Here is a 27,051-nt window from a genome sequence, read left to right on the forward strand (position 1 = left end):
GTAGAAACATGAATCTTCCCAGGGCTGTGCAAAGGAGAATTATTCATCCTGTCCCCTTTTCACAGATGAGGAAAATGAGACTCAAAGCTTTAAATGACAATTTTACTGCAGTCATGGTAGAGATAAAGGCCAACAAGAAGCTGTTTTGACTCCTGGTTCAACATTATCCTATTTCCCTAGTGCTAGCTGACTTTTCTACTGTAGTAGCTATTTTGATGGCATTCTGAATTTCGGAATTAAAAGAAACCATGATACAAATAGGGGAAAACAGATACCTTAGTGCTTATTAGTCTCTTATCATTTTATCATTTGATCTGGAAAACTGACTATCCACCAATAACTACTTTTCTTCCTGCTTCTCCTGGACTTATGTGGAAGGTGCTATAGGAAACTCTTCCCCCCACCCCCCTCCCCTTAGGAACACAAGAGTGCAAGCAGAAACTATTGACATTCCTGAGTCAGGCGAACTAGGGCAGACTCTTACCTCGGCTGGGCACCTTATTTCTACTGAATGTGGCAGTGGGCTGATGTCCGTAGGGATGCATCCCCAAGTCCTGGGCGTGATTCACGGTTCCTAGCAAAGATTCCGCGTCCCCAGGTCCACCGGTACTCAAGAACAGAGGGCTGTTGTGGCAACCTTTGGTCAGTGCACTTGAGTGCTTGCTGTCTGGAAAGCCCTCCTTGGCCCCCTCGCACAAGCAGTCCTCTTCCATGCTCTCTGAATGCATTAGTGCTGGCTGATGGGCATACCCATGGGTCGGGGTCGGCGAGGAAACCTGGGACATACATTCTTGCGCCCTGATCTGGAGAAGATGCTGGGGGCTGGTGTGGTGATGATAGGAGTCAGCACTGTGATAAGATAAAGCCTGGCGCTCTGTCATACTCTGTCCCCCGAGGCTGGGTGCCAAGCTCCCAGCATCCCCTTGGTTCATGTGCCTGAACAATTCTTGATACTCTTGTTGCTGCTGCTGTTGCTGCTGCTGCTGCCGCCTTTTAATGAGCTGTGCAAACTCTGCCGGAGGCAGCCGAATGTCCGAGTGGCCAGTGAGTGAATGCCGGGGAGACAGCAGTCCTTGAAGGATGTGGGGTACCTGCTGGTGTCTGCTATAGTCTGGCGGCGTGGGGGACAGCAGAGCCTGCTGTAGTGCCGATGTAGTATAGTGTGGCGGCTGGTGAGGGAAGGTAGGGAGCTGGTCAAGTGGAGGAACTTTCAAGGCTTGCGTTGGAGGGAACCCCACTCCTGTTGAAGGGCTGTAGCTGCTGGGGGAACCTCGGGACTGGTCCGAAAAGAGATGGGGGTGTAAATGTGCCTGGTCGTAGTTAGCAGGGGAGAACCGATTCACATTCAAGCTGCAGACACAAAAGGGAGTGAGTTCCAGACATTGGTGTGACAAGTGTACTAGACAGATGCCCTGGGAAAACAACTACTACTGTGCCCGCCCAGGGAGCACCCACATCCAGAGAATGGCGGTGCATCCCGAAGAGGAGACTGCACCCCACACCTCACTCGCTTTTCCAAATCATTCAAGGGACTTGGGGCCCTAGGAATGTAATTACTTCAAAGGCAGCAAATGGACCTATCTTGAAAGATCACATGAGCTATTAAGAGACATCAATCTCTTAGAAGAGTGACAGAGAGGGACTGACTCCTGTAAGAATAGACAGGGGGAACTTGTATTTTCACACACTCCTTCATAGGCATTTTCTTCTTTATACGCCACCAGTGGGCACTTGGCTGGTTTTCTCATCTGTCTCATTACCATTTCAAGTTCATCCTAAACCCACCGCCCTGCATTTAGAAAGGGTGAAACAGACTTCATTAGACACATTCTTTTCTAGCTTTTGCTCATCCTGTTTGGAGCTTCCTTTTGCCCAGCTTACCTGGATAGAGGGCTGGGTATCACTGGGCAGCCTTACCTGTGGGCCTCTGCACTGTCAGCACTCAGCTGCTTGGACAAGGGTCGATGCCCGTAGCTGAAGGTGGCTATCAGGTTGGCCCGGTGCTGCATCTGAATCTGGCTAGCACTGGGGCTGATGGAGATGCCCCTCCCAGCGGAGCCTGCAGTGGCCCCCGCCATGGTGCTGAGCATGTCAACCGGCTCTTGTACTTGGATGGTCACCTGCTGTGACTGGGTGGGCGGCTGCATGCCCAGGCAGGTAAGTGCCACATTGGGAGGAGGCGAACAGTTCTCAGGCTGCTGCTGGAAGATTGCACTGCGAGAGGGTAAGCCTTGAAACTGGGAGGGAGGTGTAGCACCTGGAGAAAAATCCCAGAGTGACCATGAACTGAGTAACAGAGCCAACAGGGAGACTGGTATCAGACAGCCTCTGAAAGTCCTCTCAAACTTACTGCATGTAACACAAGACAGAGAACTTGTTAAAAAAAAAAATTCCCAAATCCTACTGTGACACTATGATTCAGTAGGTATCATGGATCCCCCAAGTTCCTCTGAAAGTTAGTGTGTGGATAATACTTTGAGTAGCTCAAATAGAGAACACATCTCAAATTTGAATGTCTCTACAAATGGACCAGAGATCTGGTTAAAGTACACATTTATATTCTAGTTATTACAAATGAGGGAAACCATGCAGCCTATGTTTCTTTGGGTCTGGCTTGCTTTGTTTAATATAATTTTTTCCAAGTCTTTCCATTTCCTTATGGATAGGGTAATGTCATTCTTTCTGATGGAAATTATATATATATATTCTTAATACATTCATCTCCTGAGGTACATCTGGGTTGAATCCATATCTTAGCTATGGTAAATAATACTGCAATGAACATAGTTGTGTTGGTAGCTTTAGTGTGGCCTTGTTTGTGGTCATTTGGGTAAATGTCCAGGAGTGGGATTGCTGGATCATAGGGGAGCTTATGTTTAGTCTTTTGAGGAACCTCCATACTGCTTTCCAGAGTGGTTGAGAAAGTTTACATTTCCACCAACAGTGCGGTAACATTCCCTATTGGCCACATAATAACACAATCTGTTATTATTAGTTTTTCTGATAATGGCTATTCTAACTGGGGTGAGATGGAATCTCAATGTTATTTTGATTTGCATTTCTTTATGGCCAGAGCTGTTGACTGTTTCTTCATGTGTCTATTGGCTGTTCTTATTTCTTCTTCAGAGAAGTCTCTCTTAAGCCTTTGCCCACTTACTAACGGGGTTGTTCTTTCTTGGATATTTTTAGCAAAGGATCACAACAGCTCAACAGGTATGTACATATGACCATATAAAATGATACTTATTGAAATGAACTCTAAGAAATGGAAACAGGAGTTTTTTTGTGTACTGTTTGCAGTTATTTCTTTTCTTTTTCTTTTGGTTTACTTCCTGTTGTTACTGGTTTTTATTTCTGTACCCTTTGTTTTGTACATATGTTTATCTGACTGGGGGAAGAGAAGGGGAATCACAGAAAGGGAGGCACAAAGGGTGAACCAAGGCAATAGTAATACTCACTAGACACTATGTTGGAAATGAACTTTATAACTTGCAGGAAAGGAGAGTGGGAGAGGGTGGGAAGTGGGAGAAAATGGGGGAGGGGGTATCACTGTTCAAAAGGAAATGTACTCATTACCATACTTATGTAACTGTAACCCCTCTGTACATCACCTTTACAATATACCTAAGGCTTCACAGCCAAAAAATTCAAACCAAGGTGGTATGGCTCTATAGCCCATAACCCTAAATACTACGTTATTTTGCCTTTCAAATTATTCATGGCACTCACAATTAAGAGGCTAAAAACAAAACAAGAAATTTGAACAAGCAAATCAAAACCACTCAAACAGAATGTGTCATATAACAGTTTGACTTGGACTTTTCCACTCACCATGAGACTGAATCATGGTACTGTTGATGGGGGGAGGACTATTACTTGGTTGCTTGAAGAGATGGTTGTTGGGGTGGTTGGGGGGTGGGCTTGAAGGTTGAATCCTTAACCTTAAAAAGGACAAGATGGATGGGGGGAAAAATTTCCGTAGGTGACAGAACCATCTTGAATTAAGTCTCAGCCATATAATACACATCAGTAGAACCATTATTTTTTAGTTTTGATAGGCTACTATGGTAGAAAACCACAAATAAGTCATCTACCACAGTCAATTTAAATCTTCTCCACATCTGTTTTACCATCTCCCCTCCTTCCCCTCCCCAAACTCAGAGGCAGAGGTCACCTTGGACCACTGTCTGGCTTTTGTACAAGATGCCAGATTCCTTTGCTCAGAGAGCTAAGAAAATGAAGTGGTGATACAGGAAGCCAGGATTTCAGAGATCCTGAGCTTAAATTGATTTGTTTTTCCAGCAGATTCTTCCAAAATAAATGCAAAAGTTGGTCAATTTCTCCCATCAATCAGACAAGGACATTATGCCACAGAGTCGATGACTTAGGCATAACACCAAGTGATTCATTACCTCTGGAGCTGGTGGGTGAGGAGGGCGGGCTGATTTTCACATACAGCCTGAAGAGGTGGGGAAGGCTGAGGAGGACAGATAGAGTCCTAAAACACACATGAGGGGAAGGAAAAGAAAACTGTGAGCTTAAAAAATAAGCAGAGCTATTCTCAGGAAAAGAAGAAACAGAAAGAGCTATCTGTGATTTATGCTTCAGTTGGTCCTTGAAAGGTCTGGTAACCTTTACTCAAATATAATCAACCAGAAGTGAAACTCCACTTTGCTCAGAGCATTCCCCAAACCAAACCAAACCAACCTACCCCACACGCAGGCAAATCAGCCTGGAAGCAAACTCCAAACAAGTTGGAGAAAGCAAAGTGACAGCCTACTTGAATTTGCTGCTGGAGAATCTGATGGTGCTGCTCCTGCTGGTATAGCATATGCTGCTGCTGGGTCTTCTCCAGGGTTCGTTCATCAATCTGCCCCCCGTACATCTTCTGCAGCTGCTCACATTCCTGAAGGGGAAGTAATTCATATGGATAGGTAGTGGCCAGGCCTACCACAAGCAGTGATCTCAGTAGATACAGATTTGTCCCAAGGGCTCAGGGGCAAAAGAGCCATCAAAGTAGAAGGGTCTTTGATGAGCAGTTTACACGGGTATCTGTACACTAAATACCTTCATACTGTTCTATGTAAATGAATGGGAAGTTCCAAGGACACCAAAGGCCCAGGAAAGAATGAAACTATCCAGTGTAAACTCTGTGTGCAGCACACATGTCACTCAAAGCTTGGTAATTGGGAAGGTAAGGGGATGTTTCCTATTTCTTGGAGCACCAGTCCGTACCAACGGGAGAGCCAATTCCACTAAGACCCAGCACCTTACATCATAGAGTACCAAGGCTGCTCAGAAATATCTTCCCTGGTGCTTCCTACTAAAGCCTGGGCTCAGAAACCCCTTTCCAATGAACTACAGAAATGAGAAAATCTTAATCACTTAACCCAGGAATCAAGTTTGATCCTGGGGAGAGCTACACTTAACAAAAAAGTGGGATGGGCAGCGGAGAAAGAAGGATCAGAAAGCTTTATTTCAAGGTTAAAAACTGCAGTGCTGCTGACATGACAAAGTAGGAACTTTACCACCCTAGTTCTCCTGCAATACTGGTCTCTGTCACCCATGCTCCTCTAGAAAGGCCGCCATCTCTCCCATTACCTGCTGCAACTGTTTGATGCTGCTGCTGTTGCCCATTTTTTCCAGATGAGCTTTGAAGGCCTGGATGCTTGCAGCCCCATCTGAGAACCGGCGCACAGGGGAGAATCGCTCCGTGGGGAGGTGCAGGGTGTTGGAGTCCTTGTAGGTGGAGCTGAATACATGGGAAGAGAAGGTTAGGGGCTAGGACTCAAGTCACAAGGGGACTGCTGTTCCAGATGAACACAAAGATGGCTGGCTGCATGTGAAACCCCGCGTTTATGCCACTTCAGAAGACAGTCGGTTTCCTACCCTACTTCCCTTTAGAGAGCTCCATGTACTCATTTTTTTTTTTTTTTCATTTTCACTTACCTTCAGTTGTCTACTTTCCAGGCCTGGAGAGGTCCTGGGATCCCATGCATCCAGTTCTTATAAATATACTACAGCAGAGAGAAGTTCCTCAACACCGTGGAGTGGCTGTACAGGAGCTCTGGTTTTTATGGTTTTTAAAATCACGTCACTAGCTGATGTCTTTAGAAAGCTAAAATTCACCAGTTCACCCAGTTTTTCCCTGAACAGTAACCTCTGTATGACCCCAGTGAAACCACAGTCAGCACTATGGTCAAAGGTCTGACAAAGAACTCAGGGTTCTGAGCTACAAAGAAGAGGGTGGAAGTTGGGGGAGGGTGGAAACGGGGACTTCTGATCCTGGGATGGAGACAGCACATGCTTCGGGAATGTGGGCCTCAGGATCCAGCACATACTTTGTGAATGCAAATGAGGCTCAGAGCAGCCCCCACCCAACCATCATGGACACACCCCACTGCTCAATCAGAAACAGCCAGCATCTTACAGAAAGAAAGAGTAAGCTGTTGATAAGGAATGCCCAAGACAGCATCAGGGCTAGAAGCTAACACTTGTACTTGTTACCTAATCAGAAAGAGATATTTATGGTTGGAGGTATGCAAATAAAAGACTGCCATGGCAGCATTCCAGAAGCTGATGGAAAGGGTCATGGCTGCATGTCCAGGGCAGAGATGACATTAGACTGAGCTACGGGTGAATGATGGAACACTCTGCCAGCTCTCACTATGGACTGAAGCAGAATCATAGCAGGTTAACAAGCAAGCTCAACTACAGAGTGGACAGGGAAGGACTGAGGAGAGATGGTTGTGCAGAGATGTCAAGAGAATTCTGTCAGCAGGTGAAAGCCCTTTACCCTGTCATTCATTTCTGTTTCCGATGTTACCTGAAGCGGACATGGTGGTGCATTAATGACATGCATGTCAACACCTACTTGCTTCTTTACTTAAAAGACGCATGGATTTCAGGGAGAGGCAATCCAGAAACAGTGTTCACGAAAGTTGATTTCAGGAACATGTTCTCAAAACTTTATCTTTCTGTCTTTCCTTCAGATTGTTTTCGTTAAAGCAAGTGCATATAATTTTCTCTGCACTTTTCAAATCCTAGCCTTCCAATATTTTCAGATAGTGGACAAGTTTCAGATTTATCAGCAAAGCTATGATCTTCGAGCAGTCAATACAGTCTTTCTGCACAAGCCACCATTCTCTTCCATCAGAGCAATCACATCCCAGGTCTAGGTAGTTTATGATTCTTTCCGAAGCTGAGGTTATGAAGCGACAGTCCCAGTCATTAATTTCTCAGGAAGAGTTCTAAAAGAGCTGGCTGCTCTGGAAGCACTGCTGGAATCAATTATGCTTGATTTTAATTTTATTAACAGTCATGCTCAAACTCAAGACAGCCTTCTATGAGGCCAATGTTCCCACTACACTCTTCAAACAGAGACTTGGTTTCCCAACTAAGTAGAATTCATCTTCTGCTAAATATTTTTAGTTATAATTTAACTTAAAAAAAATCAGGGGCTGGGAAGGTGGCTCAGTGGTAGAGCGCTTGTCTTGCATGCATGAGGCCCTGGGTTCGATTCCTCAGCACCACATAAGCAGAAAAAGCCAGAAGTGGCGCTGTGGCTTAAGTGAAGAGCTGAAGAGCTGAGGGACAGCGCTTACACCCAGAGTTCAGGTCCCAAGACTGGCAAAAAAAAAAAAAAAAAAAGAAAGAAAGAAAGAAAGGAAAAAAAAAAAAAGAAATCATGCACTTTGCAGGAGTGAAAAGGTTGGTCAGATCCCTCTTTGGTCTTCCTGGTGGTCTTCAGTCATTACACCCCAGAATGACAGGAGTATCTGTTGCTGTTGTTTTTAAAAATAATTTCCTCTAGAAAATGAAAGGAATTCAGTAACATCCAGGCCACTCATTTCAGTGTTTTTATGGCCTTGGAAAGTTTCTCTTCTCCCCTGAAAACTAACTTCACTCTCTTGTGTTTCATTGTGTACAGTGACCCCCACCAAGACATGCTGAGCTTACACAAATGTCCCACCCATTACACAATCTGCCACTCATAAGACACTCATTTGCTTCTAGTGTGAACTGCCTGGGCCATAGAAACCCTTGAAATACCATAAAGTGCTCACATGGAAACAGCGGACGGACCTCTAACAGGCAAGGCCTTGATAGTGACTACAGGCAGGATGGATATCACATAGTTGTGCGCCAAGTGGCCTTCCTTTAGCAACAGATAGAGAGTCTGTGACAAGGATTGATTGGAACTGTGTTAATCATCCTGTCTTCCTGAAAGAGTAACTCCGAGGAACAACCAAGACCTAACTCAGAAGACAGGGCTAAACAGCAGACTCTGAAGAGGGCAGAAACATCAAGTGGCAGACTAGAGGAAGGAAAAGTGAAGAGGAGGAGAGAATTAATTTAGCATCTTCCAGATAAGAGTACAGAGCCCAAAGCTGTAAGTAGTTACAGGAAATGCACAGGAGAGGGATGGAAGAGGAGTCAACTCTCCAAAAATCATCAGAGTACTTGTTGACATGCACTAACAACATAGGTCCTGACAGATTTTCATTTGAAAAAGACTTTTTTTCATGCCACCAGTTTCCTATGAGAATCTTCACTCTTGCTACTCCTAACAGACCTTTTGCTAAGTGATTCAGTCATATAAAAAAGCTTATCTTACTTAGTTCAGAGTTCCAACGTGGCACTAATTATGTCTGGGTCTGCTCAGAGTTCACCTGTCCCTGCTGATTACGTGATGCCTAGTGGGTAAGCAGCACAATAAAAAACACTGTATCAAGCTTGGCAATGTGAGTTGGTCACAAGCTCTCATAACCATACAAAATCTCAATTTTGTAGAAAAGCTCAAACAGTTGGTGGTGACTTTGAAAAGAGCTCTAGAATAGACATGGCCTAAGGTCTTCACAGAAGAAAATTATCTGCTTACTATAGCCAAGTGTCCTTTCCCTCCTGCTTGTAGGCTAACTTGAATTCAATGATGCTTTTCTGATCAGGAAGGTTAAAGTTAAGAAAATTCATTATAAATATGGCAGGAACCTAAAAAGAGATTTTGCCATCAGAATAGTGAAAGGATGCCTTCTTAAGCTAACCACTCAAGAGGATGCTCATTCCCCAGAGATGTGTCTGCTTCAAATGTGTTGTTCGGGGAATACAAAAGGAAGTGCCCATTCTTTTGAAGGTGATGAATTATTAAAGGTCAAGTCTATCAATATTGCTACTCCAGCTCCTTCTGAAAGTTTCACTTCCTTGAAGGTTTCAAGTTCAATTCATCTATGATTCAATTCATCTATGATTCAACATCTAGAAGCACAGGAATCAGCTGTGGACAATAGACAGGTCTGCAAGGTAATGGGAAAGAAGAATCTCACATTGCTCCAGGGTCCAGAAAACTTTTGCCCTGTGGACTGCTGAATGCCAGGAGCTAAGAAGAGTGAGTTCAGGATGACAGCTGGCTCTAATTAAAGCTAGTCACTGGGAGACTAGTCAGAAGGGCGCCTATCCGATGAGCCTCAAGGTGCTCACACTGCCATGTGGCTACTCACCGATGCTGATCAGGTACCAGGTGAGGAGGCCAGACCCGGGAACGGAAAGGTTGCTGTCCTAGCTGCCGCTGCAGGTCCGGTGGGATCTCAGCTGTAGGGTTGGTCATGGCCAGTGTATGTCTTTTGGACCTATTTGCCAAGTATCTGCAACAAGCAGGAGCACATTTCACAGTAAAAAAGACAGACAGAGATATTCCTCCACAAGAAGCAACAGAAGTTAATCCAAAGTGCTCAGTGAAACAGTGCCAGAGCTCCGAAAGGGCTCCATAGCAAACAGATCCCTGACAGGATGGAAGTAAAACATGTCTAACTGGCCAACAAAAGCCGGCATAACACGAAGTGGCTGGATTTTGAATTTCAAAATAGCCACTGAAGAGAAGAGAAATGCAGATCCAGCTCACAAAGATAGGAGGATTCGTTTTCCTTACTTCACATCATTCCACAGAAGAATTTATTTTCTCTTTGTCAATCTTCCCTCCTAAATTCCCAAGCTCCAAGTCAGAGAAAATAAGCCCTAAGACCTTTTTTTCTAGAGATGAGTCAAGGGAGATATTCAGAAGGATTCTTCATATAGCCCTAAGTCCCACAGGCCCCCGGTTTTGAGGCTACATTCACTACACACGATAGAAAACAGACTCTTTCATTTGGGGATAAGTGAGTTTCCAAACTACCTGATACTCTGTGATTACAACTCGGTCACAAGAGAAGAAAAACTGATGCTGGCCCCAGGGACCAAGGCTCTGTAGAGGATGAAGAAGTCAAATCACATGTAATGTTTAGATTGGGGGGGGGGAGGAGAGGGGAAATGCAAGAAAAACAGACGAGTCCTTCCTAGCTGATGACTTAATTGACTCTGAGGGTCTCCAGAGCCACACTTGGTCAGCACCATGACCAGACAGGTGTCCCCTTCATCTGGATGATGGCTTCCCCACTACAGATCATTTTCTAGGGCATGAATAAAAGAAGCACTATTCCTTGCCATTCCAGCAAAATGGAGGGCATTCTATCCTTTTAATGTCAGCTGAAAGAAGACAGAAGGAGAACCTGGAAAAACCAAAGTCCAAGACAGAGATACTGCTGTCTCTTCAGATGGTAAGGTGGTAAATTTACTAATTTCTTATTTCTTCATGACTCTTGTAGGGCTCATTTGTAACCTTATATACCCTGTCATCAGCAAACTACAGAAACAACAGTAACAAGGCAAAGAGAAAACTCAGCCCCATTTCTCCTCTTAGTAAACTGTGGAAGGAGCTGAACACATCCCTGCTCACTGTGGGCTCACCATGGTTCTTCCCACACTGGGCCAGTTTCTCATTAAATAGCAGCTCCTGAGACCAGGAAGACAGTCTTGGCCAGCAATCAATAAAATCTTTTAAAATGGTCTTGTTTTATTTCTAACTACCTTGCCCACTTTAGCTAAAATCAGGTAACAGGCTGCAGAGTATTCAGTGGTTTGCAAACTTGCCAAAGAGTAAGGTATCAATCATTTAATGTCTACTTGATAAAGACACCCAAAGTTTCCCCAAGAGCCCATGAAAACCACTTTATTTCAATTTCCTCAAAGGAAAACATATAATCTTGAAGAACACCTGTATTTCTGGGGCGGGGAGGAGGGGGAGAGAGATACATGCTGGATTTTGGTGAAGTCCCTCACCCCAGAAACTACGAAAGACGACTCCCACAAGGGGGCATGCATGGAGCTGAAGATCAGGGCTACGGATCTGAGGTCAAATGAACAGTACAGCATGCCTGATGGTCATTGCCGTTCGCTGTGAATTAGGCATCTTTCAACAAGGTTCTGCAAACAATGGGTATTTACATCTGTGCCTGGCCCACATCCCATATTCTTTTTTGTTTTGTTTTTGTTTTCCTCCAATATCTCTTTGTTGGTACAAGGGAGTGGAAGAAACACACGACAAACAGTACAAGAGGTATTCTTTCATCCTCCTGGAAAGAAGAGTCCATGCCAGAGGTCCATGGCCAGACTAGCTAGGATCACTGTCATCTTAAATCTCCAATTCCTTTTCAGTAAACAGTTCTTGGCAGGTAGGAGCAGGCTTTGCGCCTTCTGAACACTATCGGAGTTGCAATATGAACACAGGGGGCAAGGAAGGAAGGAGGGAGGAGAGAAAAAGTTCTTATGGTTATTGCTGTCACTTAGGGGGCTTCCAGTGGCGCTTACAGAAATGAACTTTTCTGGGTAGTCTTCTGTTACTTCCATGTGGGGAGGAACATGCCATCTGGCTTGAGCAAAGAGACCACACAAATGTTGAAGCTGCACTGTACCACCGCCTTGGGCAGAGGTGACCTTTCGCTGGTTGCAGGGGGAGCCTGCCCAAGGACGTTCTGCAAGCACTGCCAGATGCCACATTACCTCTGCACAGCTTCCTGATCGGGCTCCCCATCCGAGCTCTCCTCGTCCACAGGGGTAACTGCTGGCACTGCCTGCAGAGACACAGGGAGGAAAAGTCCAAGGTGGCGGCTCATTCTATAATGCCTCTCTCTCCAGCAACCAAGGTGGAGCCAGATTGTCTGTTAACTCTCCTATTTACAAAACATCCCTAGGACCTCTGGCCTACACGGAACTTTCATATGCCTGTTTGTTCCATTTTTTACCTTGCTCTATTTCTCTTCATTCATCCAATTATTCATCCAACCAATACCTGGATACATACTATGTTATAAGATAAAATGAGAATTTATAGATAAAAGTTCTTGCCCTCGCTTAGTATTGTAGTGGAGGACCATTATGAAAGCATGCCCAGACCCTTTAGAAGGCGGTGCCTGGGAATTACAGAAGGCTCCTGGACGAGGTGACTCCTGACACATGAAGGGTGCATAGGGGCCAGCTAGCAAACAGCAAAGGCTCAAAGGCTGAGAGACAGAGGAGGTCTGAGGGTATAGTGTCAACCTAGACTGTCTAGAAACTGGCCTGTGATTTTATATCCACTGTTATTTCACAAGTTTACATGTCAGGACTTCAGGAAAGTGTAATGATTTCTGAAAGCACACGTTCATATATAACAATGACAGTACAATTCAGATAGCTGCAATTCAATGCTTTAAAATGGTATCACCCATAAAACCAAATGAGATGAGAACCATCCTTGTGACTATGCCTCCTTCAAAGCTCAGTCCCAGCCTGGCAGTCACAGGAGCACCTCCTTCAGGTTCTACAGCAAAAACAATGCTTCAATGCTCACAAAAAAGTATTTTTTAGAACAATGAATGATGATTACAAAACAAAACAAAAAAATCTTTTTGAAATAACTATGGTGTTTGAATGCTTCTAGGGTTCTCAGCCTTTACTATAGTTCTGTAAGGGGAAGGTGAATAGTCAGGCAGAAAGTAACTGCAGTTAAGGCAGGGGAAGAATGTGGTGACCCTTTACAAATGGCCTTGAGTATCACACAGAGCAGCTTATTTTGAGAAGGGCAGTGGTAAATCACTAGAAGGTTCTTATCATTAAGTAGATAAGCTCTTATAAGATCTGTATTTTTTAAAACTCTCTTAGTTACATGGTAAAAATTGATCGTGGTGGAAATAGGAACAAGCCTAGAAGTCGCTAGTTTGGAGGCTACTGTAATAAGCTAGGTGATGAATGACAGTGACCTGAGTTAAGGAAAGGGCAGTGAGGATAAAGAGAATTGAGATACTTAGTTTGCAGGTGTCAGATAACTGATTTGATAGAGAACGTGAGGGAGATGGAAGAACTAAAGATAAAGTACAAGTTCTTAACATTATAGACAGTGTTATTCACTATCATGGGGAGGGAGAAGCAGGAGAGAACTGGTTTTTTGGGGTGCCATATGGAATGACAACTGTGGACACTTGTGAGAGACATGCAACTAAATCTATCCATAGGTGATCATTCATACAGTTGTGCGGAAGTTGGAAGAGCACCAGATGGTCATGGAAAAGCTTATCCAGAGAGTATATCAAGTGAGATGGGAACAGGGCTTAAGAGAAAACTCTGGGTTTTTGTCAACTTCCAGGAATAAGCAGAAAGGAACACAGAAAAGGAAATGGAAAAGGACAGGCAGGAGGAAAAACAGAGAGTGGTATTACAGAAGCCAATAAAAGAAAATATTTCAAGGGGGGAAAATGGGTCAACAATGAACTAATAGAGTTGGGACATCCAAAAAGATAAAGATTAAAAATGCCCACTAGATTTATCAACAAGAACTTGTTAGTGACCTTGGCAGAAACAGTGTCAGTGGACAGAGTCAGTCACCCCATCTGTCATGAGTCTGTTCCTGATACTTCCTAACCAGTATTGATCTTGCCTGTCCCTGAACGCCTCTGACACCTACTGTCCATGCTACCCATACTGGCTCTTACATACAAATACAGGCTGTTAATACTGTTCAGCTAGTCTACATAGAATGATCTCATCTTCCATATGATAACCTCAGTGTATCAACAACTACAGACACAAACAATTCTTTTGTGTCTTGGACCACAGTGTTACTCAAAGCATGCCCCGTGGACTCATGCCAGTCCACACAGTGTTTTGTTACCCATCTATGACAGGACAGGAACAAAACTCAAAAGCAAGCTTGGAGACACTTTGAAGAATAATTTTGTCTGCTGAATCATAAATTATTTTTGTGTTTTTTACATATTTGGTATGTTTTTAACATGTCATTTTTCTAATGCTTCACTTCTACTATCTGTTATAAAGCTAGCTATTCATGATAGACTAACATGGGGAAAAGACTCTCAACTAGAGTTGGCTGAGAAAGCACTCCTAAAACATGTTGAAAAGGCTCTGGACATAGTTAACACACAATTTTAAAATACTATGAATGAACAAATTATTTAATGAAAGAGTGATCTAGGACAAAAAAAACCCCAACAACACAGAAAGAACAAAGCAGGAGGGCCAAAAAAAAAAACCTTTCAATGTTGCCATCAGAAAAAAATTGATATGTTACCTGGCCCACATGTACTCACACTACTGGGAAGACTGAGATCTGAGGATCATGGTTCATAGTTAGTCTGGGGAGGAAAATCCATTAGATTCTTATCACAGAACAAGCCAAAAGTAGAGCAGTGGCTCAAGTGGTAGGGTACTATCTTTGAGCAAAAAGAAACTCAGAGAGTGCTCAGGCCCAGAGTTCAAGCCATTGGACCAGTGAAAAAGAAAAGAAAAGAAAAGAAAAAAAAAAAAGGAAAAATGTGATCAAGAGACACCGACTGACTAGATTAGAGCCAAATAATCAAGTAATGTAGGTTTTACCAAAAAAATATGAGGAGGTTGCCAGAGGCATGGCTCAAGTAGCAGAACACCAAACTACCAAGTTACTCAGCCCTGAGATCACATCTCATTAGTGAATAAAGAGTTGGTGAGATGGTCATTTTGGAAATCAGTCTGATAAAAGATTAATGACAGAAGGCACCGTTTGATTCAATGGCCTTCCATCAGGGAAAGTGCTCTGTGGGCAAGAAGCTGGGCCACTCCAGCTGGAATGCAGGTGGACTTAACTAAAGGTCTGGCAGCCGGGTCCAAGAGGAAGAGGTTCTCCAGGAGGTCTACATGGAAATGATCTAAGAAGTCAGTCAAAAATACACACCAAGTTGAGCACCAGTGGCTCCTGCCTATGAATCCTATCTACTCAGGGGGTAGAGATCCAAGGACTGAGGTTTAAGACCAGTCTGGGCAGAAAAATCCATGAGACTCTGATACCAAAAAACTAACCCAAAAAGGCTGGAAGTGGAGTTGTGGCTCAAGTGGTAGAGCACTAGCCTTGGGCAAGAAAGCTCCACGACAATGCACAGGCCCTTACTTCAAGCACCAGAACAGACACAAATAAACAAACACCAAAACACACTGTCTAAAGAAAATGGGAGCCAGGTGCCAAGGGCTCATACCTGTAATCCTAGCTACTCAGGAGGCCAACATCTGAGGACTGGAATTTGAAGCCAGCCCAGGTAGCAAAGGCTATCAGACTTCAATAAGCTTTACTTAGAAAAAGCCAGAAGTGACGTCATTGCTCAAGTGGTAGAGCACTAACTAGTCTTAAGCAAAAAAGCAGCTCAGGGACAAAGTCCAGGCCCAGAGTTCAAGTCCCAGGACCAGCCAAAAAAAAAAAAAAAAAAAGAAAAGAAATGAAAACAGGAATACACTGAGCTTGGAAAAAGAGAAAATGGAGACATTTATGTTGGTTACCAGTCCCAGGCCTTCATCTTCCTTATCAAGAGCTTCTGAATAAATCAGCTAGGCTCTGTTGCTACTCACTGGTGTCATGGTGACAAGTGGGGAGGGTCCCCGTGGGCGCTTCAGCAGCTGCTGAGCATGCAGTTGGATGTTGGCTCCTCCATCTGATGCCCTTCGGCCAAGGGGGCCCATTCCATTCAGCAGCTGAAGGGTGGGTGGCTGTAGCAGAGACTGCTCCTGCCGGGAGACCAGGAAGGACACACAGATGAGATGCGCAGAGAACAGCCACGCTGTCATCTACTAAAGTTAAAGATGCTTTGTGATGCTCTCCCATTATTCAATCTCCTTTACAAAGAGGAAATCACCCTACTCTAAGAAAGAAGGGAACCCTGAAAGGGAAGTCCCCTGAAGCCTCTCATAAGGAGAGGTTTCTCCTCTGGCAAACCCTTTCCCATATCAAGTACCTTATACTCAAGCTGCCCTGTTGGCTGCAGATTCTGCATGGGCAGCAGGTTGTGCATGAAGTTCATGTGAGGCGCCACCTGTGGGAATGGGGCTTGCGGGCTGACTCCAGGAAAGCCAGGAAGGAGCTTCTGCAGGTCCTCCATGACCTCCGTCCTAACAGAAAACAGGAAGATCAAGGAGTTGTGGTTAATACTCTCACTCAAAGTGTTTACTCTCCCAAAATGATAGCATTGCTAATCTATGTTCATTACAGTCATTTTTAAAACTTTCTTCCTAATTTGCGTTTTTCTCTAAAATCCCAAAGTAAAGCAGAAGTCTCATTTGTGGAAAGTGAGTCTATGTCACTTTTACTGCTGAGAACTGGAAATCACTATTTTTCATTGACCATTGCATAAAACCAATAGCTCTGAGCCAAAAGGCAACACTGGCATGAGCCCAGGTCAGGTTTTCAAAGACTGGAGATGAACAACATGTTTCTGAAGAGCACAGGCCATCGTTAAGATAATGGCTGCCTGAAGTAGCAATTGATTCTCCAGGGAAGAAATACAATTACTCCTGTGAGCGCTGACAACACAGATAAGCACTGGATGGATGTACAGGGCTGTCTTACTACAACAGTAAGTTTTACAGCAGACTTTAAAATAGGAGATCTTTCTACTAACTGCAACTCAGGACTCACTTCACTCCTCTGCAGTTGATACATTCTAAGGAGCCACTATGGTCTCCTATTGCCTGTTTGATCATAGGCTGAAAACAAGAAACATAAAGCAAAGGAATCAGCAGGTATAGGAGTCTTTTTTGGAAGTTCACTCAGAGAAAAGAAGTGTTTATAAGAAAACCAGTTTTGCTCCTAGTTGAGCTTTCAGTATTCTTGCTCAACCTTTTCTTCCCTCCTCAGTAAAGGAAACATTCAATAGGGAGGTAAGCCATTTTTGATGCTGAGAGTCTTCAAACTAAAGAACAGACATGGAGCAAGCTGGCCTTCAGTCCACAGAGCATCCATTGGGGAACAGCATGACAAATAGCTGTCAGGAAACATACTGGGAAACTGGTGTGGTTTTGGATTCTTGTCACATGTATAAATTACATCATATCACTTGTCCTCTCTCTGGATGAATCTTGTAGTCGAATGTGTGGCAGGTATTTCTATTTGTGAATGTTAAAGGGCTTTCTGTTGGTGTCTCAGAAGACCTCCATCTCTGTGGACAAATGTGCTATCAGACTCCTCACCAAACTACTGGCATGATGGCTGCTAAGTATAGTCAAGCCATTTCTGACCCAGCAGAGTCGGTGATATTTCAATCAGGTGCCTTGGCCACTTACTTAGATTGCATTTGGAAGATACTATGAAGTAGGAAAAAAATGTGCCATGGTAGGCACCAAAGCCAAAGTAGGCATTCTTTGCCTTAGTGCTGGGCAGGGCTGTTGCCCACGCACTCACCGTGGGTCAGCCACCCCCACCGTGTGCCTCCTCATTGACAAGTAGCGAACCAAGGCTTCGGGGGAAGGCTCTTCACCCTCATCGCTGTCCAAGTTCACTGTCCCATCCGGCTGAGGTGGAGGGAAACACAATCGACAGTTAGAAGGAGGACAGAAGGAAAGGAGGTGGGTGTGGCTTCAGTGGCCAACTGCCAGTGGGTGCTACTTGCCTCCACAATTTGATTCTCAGGGTTGATCAGCTGCACCTGGGGGACGCTGATGCTCATGGCAGTGCCTGTCTGCTCTGCCTGCAAAGCAATACATATAGACACACACATACTTTAAATAATGACAGCAATAATGACTGCTAAAGCCTGTGGTTCTTCTGTTCTTAGAAGACACACTAAGGAAGCATTCTCTGAACAAGACAGTATCTCATCAAAACATCACGTTGCTACATCTGCTGTGGCCATCCATCCTCTCAGTCAAAGGAAGGTTCAGATCTTGACTGGCCTCTGACAAAGGCAGAGAAGACACTCTCTTAATTTAGGGTTGGGGAGCAATGGATGACCCTTACACTCTGGTGTTACTTGTGATGATCTAGCTCACTGGAGATAGTGCCTACCTGGATATTGACTGGTGCTTGAAATGCCATGGCTCGGGGCATGCTAGGAAGTGCTCCAGGACGCAGAGTTTTATGTCTCTTATGTCGATCACACAGCAGGCTGTAGATTGCACTATAGTGATCATAGGCATCTGATCTCAATGACTACCAAGAGAGAAGGGGAGAAGTGAAAATCTCTGATGAAGTGATATGTCAGTGACCAAAAACCCTTCCAATAATACCAGCAAAAGACCAAAGCAACTTCTTTCCTTCCTTCCCAGGCCCAGCAGAGGTAGAAGAAAAAAACGAGATGAAAAGAAAAGCACCCAAGTTCTCAAGAAAGATTAAAATAGCCAAGCAGGATAAACACCACATCTCACTTGGTTCTCCACTCCATCCCACACACCTGTAGTGTCCGCTCTTTGTCCAGCCCCATGTCCTCCATAGCCAAGAGGACATCATCATTCAGGGGTTCTGTCTGTCTTTCTTCCTTCAGTTGCTGGCATTCAGCTATTAACTGTAACATGAACAGAGGCAAGCTGTCAAACTCCTATTGATCATGTCAATATGGCAAATCATATGGAACTATCAAGCTGTTCTATGGCCCCCTAGAGTAGGACTTTTAGGGCCTCAACATCTAAGTAAGACAGACAGGGCTCTTCTATTTTCTGAGCTCCTTGGGGTAACTGGAATGGCTATAATGATTTAAATAAAGGTATGTTACAAAAACCACTGAACTGAACACACTAAGAGAAAGAAGACATAGTGAGCCGTAGAAGGGTGGGTGATCTTGTCTCCAAAAATCAACTACAATTTGGAGGCAAATGATCAAGAGCCTATATTACCATTCCAACAGTTGAGTTGATTTTTACAGTTCTTCCTGCTCTTGACTTGCTTGCTGCTGTTGCATTACTCAGTACTTGGTTGCCAATGCCCATGTGTTCAGGTCATGGCCAGATCACAATCCCATGCAGGAGAGACTGCTGTATCTAAAAGGAGCTTCCTGAGGCCAGGGGTTCCCAGCTCACCCTGTCAAAGTTGGGATCGGCATCCCCTAGCTTCATCCACTTGTGCTTGCAGATCTGCTCCATGGAGAGGCGTTTATTTGGGTCTAACACCAGCATGTGGCGGACCAAGTGCTCGCACTCTGCAACAGACAAAGAGCCTGTCTTCAATCTCTGGTGAGCGGAGGTATCAGTGCAGCCCAGGAACCAGAAGCATGGCCAACAGGAAGATTCTCAAGCCACCTGTTCCAGTTTTGTCTTACTCTCCCCAACCCTTCACTATTCCTTTGCTTACTCTGGAAGGAGCTGGGAAGAGCAGAGAAATCAAATGTGCAGTCTGGATAGTGCCATCACTAAGAGCCTGGCCAGAAAAATCTGGGGACAAATATGGATTTCATTTATTTACATTATCGATAGCCCCATTTAAAGTAATAAATGACAAATATAATGTCCTCTGAAGAGATTATCTTATGCAGTTCTCAAAGTATTACAGTCTCCCTTCCTACACGTATTGTTATGTGCATATTAATGGTTTTGGCTTAGGTGTGTAATACATTCGTCATAACAATGGCACCAAGTGTGTAGGAAGAGAGGAAAAGGCATGGGTCACCCCTACCACACACTGACAATTAGCAACCCTTATTTAGATTTTTTTCAATGTTAACACTACAGGTACAGAAAGCTGGGCTGTGAGCTACAGAGACTCAGATCAATAGGTATTTCTTACTGGGGCAGAAAAAAGAAGATTCAAAATTAATAAAACTATATACAGGTTTCAAAGCCACTCTCTTATTTCTAAATTTTCTCATCTGTAACCTAAGGTGCTGAGGATCAAGGGAGCAGTACTTGGGACAAAGTTGGTAGGCAATGACGAAACAGTTGTAATAACACTTTCTGGTTATTATTATTATCTCAATGAATCCCACAGCAATCCTGAGAGGAGTGGACTATCATCATTCCCAATTGGCTGGCTATGGTGTTGCATGTCTAAGATCGCAGCTAACTGGGAGACCCTACAGATAGAAGAATCATGATCCAAGGCAGGCCTAAGCAAAAAAAAAAAATAAAATAAAATAAATAAAACAAGACCCTGCCAGAAAACCAACTAAGGCAAAAAAGAACTGGGGGCATGGCTAAAGTGGTAGAGCATCTGCCTTGCAGGCAAGAAGCCATGAGTTCAAACCCAAGTTCCACCTACCACACACACACACACACACACACACACACACACACACACACACACACACACACACACACACACACACACACACACACACACACACACACACACACACACACACACACACGTACAAATTAGGCATCTGTAGATTTCAAACCAACAGACTCTCCTTCCACCTGGTGGTCTTAACCATGATACTCTATGATCTCAGTATTGTAGGAGCTGATGGGGGTAGAAATCCCTGCACTATTAATTCAACATCTTCCTTTTAACCATCATCCCTTGCTTAGATGGATGCTCACTGGCTTTCTGCCTTCATTTTTGTTCTATTGCAATCTGTTCCCTAGAGAGAACCAGAGAACTTTCAGAAGCATAAATCTGGGCCTACTGGCTGCCTGAATAGAACCCTGCCATCTCCTCTCTTAATCCTCAGAATAAAATTCCATATCTGTGGGCTGATAAAGTCCCCGACTAGTCTTTACACATGCTCAGCACTCTCCTGCCTACTGGCCTTCACACATGCCTTTCCTTTAGCCAGAATGGTCACTCCTCAGAGCTGGCTCTTCGTCATCATGCATGTAAGAATGTAAGTGTCACTTTTCCAGAAAGCTCTTCCTGACATGTATGTCAAAGCTGGCCTCCAGTCACTCTCCATTATGTCACATAAACGTTCTTCATGCAAGCAACTTCTTTGTGAAATAATCACACTTATATATTTCCTTGTTCATTGACTGACTGTCCCATCCCAATGCCATATAGTATCAATTCTCCAATACCAAAAATGTTATCATAGCTAACAGGAGCTGAATAAATATCTACTGAATAGATGAATATTTATCAAATGCTTAATCAAACAAGATTATGTTTGTGAATATGCTTTGTAATTCACTTCATCTTTATAGCCACCCTAAATTAGCTACTATTATCACCCTCATTTGTAAATGAAGTGTTTTAAAAGGCTAGTGGGGGCGGGAAATGTGACTTAGTGGTAGAGTGCTTGCCTAGTATGCAGGAAGCCCTGGGTTCGATTCTTCAGTACCACATAAACAGAAAAATCTGGAAGTGGTGCTGTGGCTCAAGTGGTAGAATGCTAGCCTTGAGCAAAAAAAGCTCAGGGACAGTGCCCAGGCCCTGAGTTCAAGCCCCAGGACTGGCAAAAAAAATAAAAGCTTGTGGACTTAGCACCAAAAGAATGGCAAAGCTGGGACTTCAAGCTATATTCTGTGGGGGAAGGGGCAGTACTTAGGTTCAAACTCAGCACCTTATCCTTTTGCTAGGCAGGTACACTACCACTTGAACCATGCCTCCAGCCCTCTTCATTTTTCAGATAGGGTCTTATGTTGAGCAGGGCTAGCCTCAGATTTCCACAGAGATTACAGGTATGCCACCATACCTGGCTTACCTTTTTGCCTAAACTAGCCTCAAAAACTACCATCCTCTTGGATCTCTGCCTCCCAACTAGCTGGTGTTACAGGTGTGAGCCACTATACCTGGCCTAAGCCAGCCTCTTGACTACCTTTACTGCACAGCTTCTAGTGAATGTAAATTCTGTTTGAAATAGGCCAAACTCTGCAACTTCTATAGCATTTGATATATGCCATTCTATATCACTTCTTAAAAGGAATATTAAAATATTGAAAGTAATTAAAATAAACTATTTTTTAATGTATTCTAACTTTAAAATAAAATACAAAAATTCTCTAAATCAAAACAATTTTATATTGGTATCAATTTGTCTTGCTTTATAATCCAAACTATAAATGTAATATGGATTTAAAGGCTACATTTTCTAAATTCTCTGAAACAAAATACCTTCTGTTATGGAAGTTTTGTTAGGATTACATTTCCACAGTACCAAGCTATATCCTGCAACTGACCGACATGAATGTTTATAATCTGAAATTACTTAAGGAAAAAAATAATGTTCCTAATTGGAAAGTAGCTAGATTTCGTGTAGGGAGACCAGGGCCTGCTTAGAAAGTCGTGAAGTTGTTATTAAGGCCTCTAGATGGCACTCTTCTGTTTCCCTTTGGTCTCTCCATACAACATAAAACTCAAATGATCAAGGCCAAATCAGGTTTGGTCATGAGCCTGCTTTAACATGAGACATTTTTTTTTTCTCCCAGACAATTTCCTTAATCTAAAACAAGCAAACTTCTATAATGTCCTAATGTTTTAAAATGTATTTAGTCAATTCCAGAACCTTGAAACTTGTTTTGGGTCAGATTTAGCTATTATTTAGCCTTAGATACCATGAAAAATCACTAGAAAATTTTTGCATCAGAAATTACTCACAAACCTTGCATATAATATTTAGTTGCTGGGGGGGAGGAGGAGCGGGGAGGATGGGAAGGGATGGGAAGGGGAAACAAAGGAGGAGGCTACCAATGCTTGATAAGAAATGTACTCATTATCTTGCCCATGTAATTGTAACCCCTCTGTACAGTATTTTCACAATTAAAAAAAAGAAAAATAATATTTAGTTGCTAAGAGTCCATGATATCTAGATACCCAAGATACCTGGAGGTCCAAGATTAGGAACTCTTGGTTACAGTGTCAATACCTCAAGGATGGGGCTGGGAAGGTGGCTCAGTGGTAGAGTGCTTGCCTTGCATGCATGAGGCCCTGGGTTCGATTCCTCAGCACCACATAAGCAGAAAAAGCCAGAAGTGGTGCTGTGCCTCAAGTGGTAGAGCACTAGCCTTGAGCTGAAGAGCAGAGGGATAGTGCCCAGGCCCAGAGTTCAGGCCCATGACTGACAAAAAAAAAAAAAAAAAAAAAAAGCCTCAAGGATAAGAGCTTTTATCTTGGCTGTCCTACATAATACCCAACAGAAATCTAACATATCTCATCTGTTGTGCAGACAATAAAGGATGACAAAAGGCAGAGTGCTAGAGTAGCAGTATCGATTCATACTTTATCAGTGTCATGCAGCTCATAAAATTAAGCTCAGATCTGGACAGAATGTTCTTAGTATATGGGAAGAGGGTGAAGATGAAGGAAAGAAATGCTCCCAAACATAAAATCACAGCCATAGGATGGACAGTCCATTTAAATGAGTAGAAGACAGAGCCTCAGATCAAAGGGTATAAAACATCAACTTTTCCAGATGCCAAAACGTGCTGGATTTTAATGTCTAAAATGGTCCTATCCCTGTCCCCTCCTAGGGGGCAGAGTCTCTCCTGCTGATGAACCTGAAACGCTCTGGGCCAGGCAGGAGTACGCGGCTCTGCTGTGTGAGCCAGAGCAGTAGCTACCCCTCCCAGGCCACTTTCATCTGCTCACACACTGCTGCCGAGTGGTCTCCTCAGTGAAATCACTGTTGACCACGAAACCCCATCTGCCCAGAGCATGCCTGCCCCGTCCCCCGACTGCGCTCGCCCCCACGTCGAGGAGAGCCAGCTTCTGTATGGGCAGGGAACTAAGATGGGAATGAAGACAGCCAGTGTGATTTCACTGACCACAACTTTCTGAAAAAGACTAGTATTTGACTGAGCGGGGAGGATTTAAGGATGGGAGGGTGGACCAAAGACCTACTTAAAATTCATTAAAAACAGTTTCATAGAAGCTCTGCCTCCAGTTCCTGGCGAAGAAGAAATGAAGTAACCTAAGAAAGAATTCCCATTTTCTGACTGAAGCATTGAAAACCTGACACCTGAAGATAGGATCAAAGCCATGAGACTTATTTATCCTGGAGAAGAGAAAGAATGGGGGGGGGGGGGATATGCTGAATGCTCTTCAAGAATCTAATAGGTTTTTTTCCCCAAACAGTTGATTTGTATTATGCTACCCAAAGGCCTGGATGTGAGATCATTAGGAAGTTATGAGTTCAATGTAGCACTGATTTCTAAGAATCTGGGGAAGTGTGAGGAAGCGTCCAGCAGACAGGACTGCACCTGGGGCACAACTCATTTCACTCAGTACTCGGGCAAGATTTTCCTTGAAACAACTGAACTACTTGCTCCCCTCCTCTCCTAAGTCCAAAAAACCATATGTAATCACATTAAGGCAATCGGTTGTCTACAAAGTGGTAATCTTACTGTAACTAGAAATGCAATCAGAGGCTAGTATTTGAGATGACATCAGAGGACTCCTACGCATAAGGAAGACTGGATAGCTCTCAAGGATGTCAAACATATTTTACCCAGTGTGCATCCTTACTGCCTACCAAAGTACCTGCCACAGGACAGGCCCTCAAAAGATGGCAGTTGAAACAAGCACTGGGCTAGTGATTACCAAAACCCTTTTGAGCAATTTTAATACCTAAGAAGCGGGGAGTGGTAGTGGTAGTGCACACCTGTAATCTGATCACTGTAATCCTATTACTCAGAAGGCTGAGGGACTGGTGAGCTCCAGGCCTGAATGAGACAGTCTCCAAAAACAAACACCAGAAATAACACATGGGAAATCCTAAGAATCTGAAAGATTAGGCATTCTCCATGCTTGAAGCTGGAATAGAAAGCCTGTCACTATTTCACTGAAGATTTTGATGTGCCATGATATACAAAAAAATTAATTGATCAATTCACTCAAAATATCATTTAATAAGAATTACTCCTCTGTACATCACCTTTATAGTAACAATAAAAATTAATTACTAACATTTATTGAGCACTTAAGGATAAGCAGAGTAAACTCTTAAGCCACTTACTTTATATTCTAGCCCTTATTGCTTACTAGTTAGTACCTCCACAGTTTATAAAGACATTAAAAATCAGAAGAAACGCAACCAGATAATAAAAGGGAGAGTCAGTTATTTGTGGTTAGTCTTTTGTTTTGTTTTGTTTTTATTTTTGAGACAGGCCAGGCCCAGGTTGGCCTCGAAAGCACAGTTCTCCTGGCCTCAGCTTCTAGAGTGCTGTAATTACAGGCATGCACCATCACTCCTAGTTTCTGGTCCCATTCCAGTTCTTAACTTAAATTGTATATAAAGTAATAATTACTACTACTGTTTTAAGCAATGCCAGCATATCTTTATAAAAACAATTTAGGGTGCCAGTGGCTCACATCTGTATCCCAACTACTCAGGAGGCTGAGATCTGAGGATCATAGTTCAAAGCAGGTCTAGGCAGGGAAGTCCCAGAAACTCTTATCTCCAAATTAACCACCAAAAAAACAGAAGTGGAACTATGGTTCAGGTGGTAGAGCCTTGAGTTCAAGCCCCAGTACAGGCACATAACACACACACACACACACACACACACACACACACCTACATCACAACACAACACAATTTAATTCTCTCCTCTGAAAGATTGAGTACCATGTAATCTTCATATATTTCATCATGACAGAGTCACCACAAACTAGATTACTTCCAAATGTGCTGGGTAAAATCATGGTCAGAAAGCTATGAACTATCTGGGAAACAGCTTTAAAGGGGAATGGCAAGTTGGATGAAATGAGAAAACCTTTCACTGGGAAGAATAAAGCACACTACAGAAGAGCGAGCTTAACCTGTGCAAGTGGTTACTGCAAGGTGATGAAGTCAATGACGGAGGAGGAGAACCACAGTGCTCCCCAGGCACGCAATTGCAGACAGGGAACAGGGACAAGCAGAAACCAGGGAACCGGATCATCGGAATCCTCAGGCAGATCCTGTGAAGGATAGCCAGCTGTTCCTTAATCCCTTCATGTGATGCCAAAGTACAAGACATGGCAAAGTAATCATCTTCAGCTATGTGGTGGAGAAATGGTCTGAAGAAACTGAGTCATAGATTCTTCCTGGCCACATAAAGCTAACTTTGAGCTGGTGGAAACAGGACATCTGTGTGCCAGAAGACACTGGGAAGAATGCAAAGAAGAAACAATTGCCTGGGAAATTTGCCCTTTCTATAGGTGTCTGGCCTCGGGTCTCCTAGGCCCTTCCCATTCAGTCAACATTGGGGTGCTCAGAGGTAACCTCAAAGCACCGAGCCCAGCAGTACTTTGTGTCTGATCATCTGAGCATGTTTCTAGGTAATGTTTAATCCTTGATTAATAATCTGCTTTTACAATTAAAAAAAAAAAGTCCAGAGCCGGGCGCTGGTGGCTCACGCCTGTAATCCTAGCTACTCAGGAGGCTGAGATCTGAGGATCGCGGTTCAAAGCCAGCCCGGGCAGGAGAGACCGTGAGACTCCTATCTCCAATAAACCACCAGAAAACCAGAAGTGGCGCTGTAGCTCAAGTGGTAGAGTGCTCGCCTTGAGCTGAAGAGCTGAGGGACAGCGCTCAGGCCCAGAGTTCAAGCCCCACGACCGACAAAAAAAAAAAAAAAAAAAAAAAAAAGTCCATTCACTGTGTCCGGCTCAGGCACTGGTATGGGACAATCCTGGCATAGAACCACATTGTTTGGGGCCTGAGTCTCTATGCTCTAGAATTATTCTAAATGTTTGAGATTCAAAGCTCCCCTTTCATGCTGTCTACCAAAAAGAAAACAACAGCAATAAAAAACTACACATAAAATATGCAGTTTTTCTTCCTGAAAATAAAGTGTCATAATAGACTAGTGGCCATCTTGAAATGTCACAGCATGACGCTGAAGAATAATTTAAAAGTAAAACACAAAGTGGATGTGTGGCTCAAGCAGTAGAACACCAGCCTTGAAAAAAAAAAAAACAACCTAAGAAAGAGCACAGGCCAAGTTCAAGTCCCAGTAATAGGACATATACAAATACAAAAACAGTAAATAAAACCATATGGGGGGGGCGGGTGCAAGATCTTTTCCTTTGGGAAGAAGCTG

The 27,051-nt window shown here is 43.6% G+C and overlaps 1 protein-coding gene across 3 annotated transcripts in view; it reads right to left on the minus strand.

Moving 5' to 3' along the window:
- Positions 1-27,051, minus strand: part of Sik3 (SIK family kinase 3) — a 181,032-nt gene that overhangs the window by 12,805 nt on the left and 141,176 nt on the right. For 2 of the 3 annotated variants that reach the window (XM_070038535.1, XM_070038537.1), the window contains exons 7-21: positions 19,174-19,292; positions 18,552-18,662; positions 18,167-18,310; positions 17,772-17,849; positions 17,564-17,673; positions 16,122-16,275; positions 15,739-15,894; positions 11,872-11,942; positions 9,498-9,641; positions 5,602-5,752; positions 4,781-4,906; positions 4,413-4,498; positions 3,832-3,941; positions 1,918-2,257; positions 485-1,350 (exon numbers count right to left, since the gene is read on the minus strand). In XM_070038535.1, the coding sequence (XP_069894636.1) occupies positions 485-1,350; positions 1,918-2,257; positions 3,832-3,941; positions 4,413-4,498; positions 4,781-4,906; positions 5,602-5,752; positions 9,498-9,641; positions 11,872-11,942; positions 15,739-15,894; positions 16,122-16,275; positions 17,564-17,673; positions 17,772-17,849; positions 18,167-18,310; positions 18,552-18,662; positions 19,174-19,292 (2,766 nt within the window). The remainder of the gene's footprint in view (positions 1-484; positions 1,351-1,917; positions 2,258-3,831; positions 3,942-4,412; positions 4,499-4,780; positions 4,907-5,601; positions 5,753-9,497; positions 9,642-11,871; positions 11,943-15,738; positions 15,895-16,121; positions 16,276-17,563; positions 17,674-17,771; positions 17,850-18,166; positions 18,311-18,551; positions 18,663-19,173; positions 19,293-27,051) is intronic. The other variant, XM_070038536.1, reaches the window with a different exon arrangement.

This window comes from Dipodomys merriami, unplaced genomic scaffold (genome assembly GCF_024711535.1).
Source record: "Dipodomys merriami isolate MVZ:Mamm:240054 unplaced genomic scaffold, mDipMer1.0.p SCAF_29, whole genome shotgun sequence".
In the NCBI taxonomy this organism is placed as follows: Eukaryota; Metazoa; Chordata; class Mammalia; order Rodentia; family Heteromyidae; genus Dipodomys; species Dipodomys merriami.